The sequence below is a fragment of the Branchiostoma floridae genome, chromosome 15 (assembly GCF_000003815.2).
Source record: "Branchiostoma floridae strain S238N-H82 chromosome 15, Bfl_VNyyK, whole genome shotgun sequence".
Taxonomy (NCBI): Eukaryota; Metazoa; Chordata; class Leptocardii; order Amphioxiformes; family Branchiostomatidae; genus Branchiostoma; species Branchiostoma floridae.
Genome location: NC_049993.1, coordinates 21471285 through 21476175, shown reverse-complemented (window position 1 = coordinate 21476175; position 4891 = coordinate 21471285). Strand labels below are relative to the sequence as shown.

Sequence of the window (4891 nt, the reverse complement as noted above, 5' to 3'; positions counted from 1 at the left end):
TATTCGAGTTCAAGGTGATGTGCTGTACCTTAAGATGATGTGCTGTACCTTAAGATGATGTGCTGTACCTTAAGGTGATGTGCTGTACCTAAAGATGATGAGCGGTACCTTAAGTTGATGTGCTGTACCTTAAGATGATGTGCTGTACCTTAAGTTGATGTGCTGTACCTTAAGATGATGTGCTGTACCTTAAGATGATGTGCTGTACATTAAGATGATGTGCTGTACCTTAAGATGATGTGCTGTACCTTAAGATGATGTGCTGTACCTTAAGATGATGTGCTGTACCTTAAGATGATGTGCTGTACCTTAAGATGATGTGCTGTACCTTAAGATGATGTGCTGTACCTTAAGATGATGTGCTGTCCCGTGGCCAACCCAAGCTGCCTGTTCTCAGGAATGTGGAACGTGTACACATTTGTGTCAGAGGTCGTGTCATGGGTCAGCCTCTGGATGCTCTCCAGCTGAAAGGTCACGTACTTGTCTGGACTCAGCACAGGCCCAGCCTACAGGCAATCAATCAATCAATCAATCAATCAATCAATCAATCAATCAGCACAGGCCCAGTCTGCAGGCAATCAATCAATCAATCAATCAATCAATCAATAAGACAGGCCCAGTCTGCAGGCAGTCAATCAATCAATCAATCAATCAATCAATCAATCAGCACAGGCCCAGCCTGCAGGCAATCACTCAATTAATGAAACCCGGCGATAAAAGGTCCCCCCTAAGCACTACAAGCGGTATCCAGGCATGTTCCTGCAGGTCTGGTGTTGTCAGTGGAAGGGTGAAAATGGAAGATCATCATAGGTCGGAGGAAAAAGCAATCTTCCAAATATCGATTGTGAATTGAATTTAAGTTATTTTGTATTAAAACTTACAATAAAATCTAGTGCTTAGGATAGCAGCGCTTATATCGGACTGTAAAAGAAGTGCCTCTTTTACTAAACTTCTGGTGCTGCAAATACAAATACGTATGAGAACCGCACTCACAGTCATAGGATCGCTGCTTTCCTTCTGTGCTGAGGGTTTCCCTTCCCTGCCAGATCGGCACTCCTCCTGCTGTGCTGAGGGTTTCCCTTCCCTGCGAGATCGGCACTCCTCCCGCCACAGCTGCATCTCCTGCTCATAGATGTCCATCACACACGGAACGCACCCATTACCGCAGCAGTCACTGGGCAGGGGCTTCTCAGGCTCCGCCGGCAGCCAATCACAGCCGGCTTCTGCTGTCACATGACTGTTGCTAGGAGAGACACACCCGCTTCCACAGCAGTCACTGGGCAGGGGCCTCTCAGGCTCCGCTGGCAGCCAATCACAGCCGGCTTCTGCTGTCACATGACTGTTGCTAGGAGAGACACACCCACTTCCACAGCAGTCACCCGGCAGGGGCCTCTCAGGCTCCGCCGGCAGCCAATCACAGCCGGCTTCTGCTGTCACATGACTGTTGCTAGGAGAAGCTGTTTGTAGGTCTGAGTCCTCCATCTGAGGGTGCCCCCCTCCCCCAAGTCTTCAGCTTCTCACGGTACAAAAGTTCTACTTAATAAACCTTAACTTTGGCCTTGTGGTTAGTACAGATTAATGCACCCCAGCAGACAGAAAGGAATGTCGAATGAACTAGCAAAAATTAACGATACTGTCTACGACTACGATACGAAATTAACGATAAGTCCTCTAAACTTGGGATTTGACAGAACATTAAATTTCTTCTTTAATCTTAAGTTTTACAAATTGATTCTTTTTACTCAAATCCTACAAAACTTTATCTATACATGCAATAAAGATTATTATTATTATTAGTTCAGACCTTTTGATCTAAAATAAAATCCCTGAGATTTTTGGCAGTAAATATGTTGTAAAAAGGTTTCTATTATAATTTCATGGGAAGTCTTACACAATAGCAATTGTCTCATTCAACAAACACTTTAAAAAAATAATAAGAGCAGCCTAACAGCACAGATGGCTCAACAGTTCTGGGAGTTTTGGACAGGCACTGTTTGCTGCTGATACTGGACAGGCACCGTGTGCGGCTGAGACTTTTCGTGCGGCATCCCCAACATCAGGCAGGTCCACCAGGAGAAGCCGTCCTCCACAGCACACTTGGTGCCTGTTTGGTTTGGCGTTTCTGAGTCACACTTTCTCTTCCTGGGGTTGTCTGGAACAGAAAAGTACAGGAGGGTGACTACAACTGGTCTGAACAAGTTTGGTTCTGTCTAGAGAATCATTGTCCGATTGCAAAGCTGAAGAAAAGGTTACACTAAAGAGAATGCAGTGTGCAGTTGTTCAATATCACAAGCTGGGTTGTCTTGAACTCTGCAGGTCAAAAGTTTAAGTTCTTCACTTGTAATCAGTAAACATCGCCAGGCCCTGGAAACGGCAGCATTGACGACATCGAGACTCGTTTCAAGCGCAAGGTATGATGGGTACAAACTTGTTGCGGCAGAATTCTCCTTCCTCTGGTCTGTTCTACAGAACTGAACTGTTCTACAGAACTCCAGTGGTCTGTTCTACAGAACTGAACTGTTCTACAGAACTGAACTGACTGTTCTACAGAACTCCTGTGGTCTGTTCTACAGAACTGAACTGTTCTACAGAACTCATGTGGTCTGTTCTACAGAACTCCTGTGGTCTGTTCTACAGAACTGAACTGTTCTACAGAACTCCAGTGGTCTGTTCTACAGAACTGAACTGTTCTACAGAACTGAACTGACTGTTCTACAGAACACCTGTGGTCTGTTCTACAGTACAGAACTGAACTGTTCTACAGAACTCCTGTGGTCTGTTCTACAGAACTGAACTGTTCTACAGAACTCCAGTGGTCTGTTCTACAGAACTGAACTGTTCTACAGAACTGAACTGACTGTTCTACAGAACACCTGTGGTCTGTTCTACAGTACAGAACTGAACTGTTCTACAGACCTCATGTGGTCTGTTCTACAGAACTGAACTGTTCTACAGAACTGAACTGTTCTACAGAACTGAACTGTTCTACAGAACTGAACTGACTGTTCTACAGAACTGAACTGACTGTTCTACATGTAAGAGCACTGAGCTGGGGGCTTTCCTAAGAACTCATGAGCCAATGCCAAGATGCGATTCGGTCACTTTCAAGATTTTTCCAGAAAAACAATGGAGTATGAAGTAGATGTGAAAAACCGATTTCCTGTTGTAGACCCAAATAATTCAACTGTGCAGAAGTAATATTATAAGTAAATCATCATGTATAATATTAATATGTGCATAAATCTATATATAATATAATATAATATAATATAATGATATATCGGGGTTTATGCAGCCAGTAGCAGTGTCGGCAGCACAGGAGGGACGGGGGCGGGGTGGGTTTGGGTCAGTGATTGCCATCAAAACTTATAGCTTAGTCTGGCAGCAAAATTCGCCCCTCAAAACGCAGGAAATGGCGTTTTAGAGGGTCAAGATTTTAAATTTTCCTGGGGGAGCAAGCCCCCCTAGGATAATACAGGTGCTGAAAATTCAATCAGCAAACGTTTTGTCGTATCTAGTGACAGACTTGCCAGGTAACGTTACATCTGGAAAACGCGTTACAAAATTTATATATATAACTATAAGTATAACACCAGAAATTCCTAGCAAATAGGTCATGTTCCCAGCCTGTTGTCTCTGCCGAGATCAGCTAGAACTCTATATCTATATACTCACTGGTTTGCTCGCATCTTCCGTTGTTGTCGGCCATCGCTAATCAGCTCAGAACTTAGGCAGGAAGAGGTAGAGAACTCGGTTTCCTCAGCTTCACACAACTTACACAACGTACCGCCGCCATTTTGTGGTAAATATTTACCCGGGAAGATACCAAATACAAGCAGGGGATAAACGCTTTTAATAATAGTGAAAAAAATAATACTAAGACGTTATTGGTTTCGGATTTGAACAAATTTTATATTTGATATTAGTTATATAATGATTTATCTATCTATGTCATCATTAGTACCTATCTAGTACTTAGCAATCATACTACGTTAACCTACAATATTGGTATCTTCCGAGGCCAAAGGTCATGACACATTTTTGCAGCGGAGACCCGGAAGGTGGAGGAGTTTACCGGGAAAAACAGCTTCAAACATCGGTTAGACGGCTGCAGTGTGAAGTAATCGGTACTACATGGTTCACTAGTCTTCCGTCCGTCTGTGTGTGCGATCACTGCTGTCCCAGTCCGGCTATTGAAGCGATCACTGCTGTCCCAGTCCGGCTATTGAAGCGATCACTGCTGTCCCAGTCCGGCTATTGAAGCGATCACTGCTGTCCCAGTCCGGCTGTAGAAGCCATCACTGCTGTCCCAGTCCGGCTGTAGGAGCGATCACTGCTGTCCCAGTCCGGCTGTAGAAGCCATCACTGCTGTCCCAGTCCGGCTGTAGGAGCGACCACTGCTGTCCCAGTCCGGCTATTGAAGCGATCACTGCTGTCCCTGTCCGGCTGTAGAAGCGATCACTGCTGTCCCAGTCCGGCTATTGAAGCGACCACTGCTGTCCCAGTCCGGCTGTAGGAGCGATCACTGCTATCCCAGTCCGGCTGTAGGAGCGATCACTGCTGTCCCAGTCCGGCTGTAGGAGCGATCACTGATGTCCCAGTCCGGCTGTAGGAGCGATCACTGCTGTCCCAGTCCGGCCATTGAAGCGATCACTGCTGCCCCAGTCCGGCTGTAGAAGCGATCACTGCTGTCCCAGTCCGGCTGTAGAAGCGATCACTGCTGTCCCGCTCGGCTGTAGGAGCGATCACTGCTGTCCCAGTCCGGCTGTAGGAGCGATCACTGCTGTCCCAGTCCGGCTGTAGGAGCGATCACTGCTGTCCCAGTCCGGCTGTAGGAGCGATCACTGCTGTCCCAGTCCGGCTGTAGGAGCGATCACTGCTGCAACAGCTC

The 4891-nt window shown here is 46.1% G+C and overlaps 1 protein-coding gene across 1 annotated transcript in view; it reads right to left on the bottom strand.

The window, feature by feature from the left end:
- Positions 1-3845, bottom strand: part of LOC118431677 (NADH-cytochrome b5 reductase-like) — a 5280-nt gene extending 1435 nt beyond the window's left edge. Inside the window, exons 1-4 of the mRNA XM_035842923.1 lie at positions 3676-3845; positions 994-2152; positions 336-506; positions 69-88 (exon numbers count right to left, since the gene is read on the bottom strand). Of these exons, the coding sequence (XP_035698816.1) occupies positions 69-88; positions 336-506; positions 994-1482 (680 nt within the window). The 5' untranslated portion in view covers positions 1483-2152; positions 3676-3845. The remainder of the gene's footprint in view (positions 1-68; positions 89-335; positions 507-993; positions 2153-3675) is intronic.
- Between the last annotated feature and the right edge of the window lie 1046 nt (positions 3846-4891).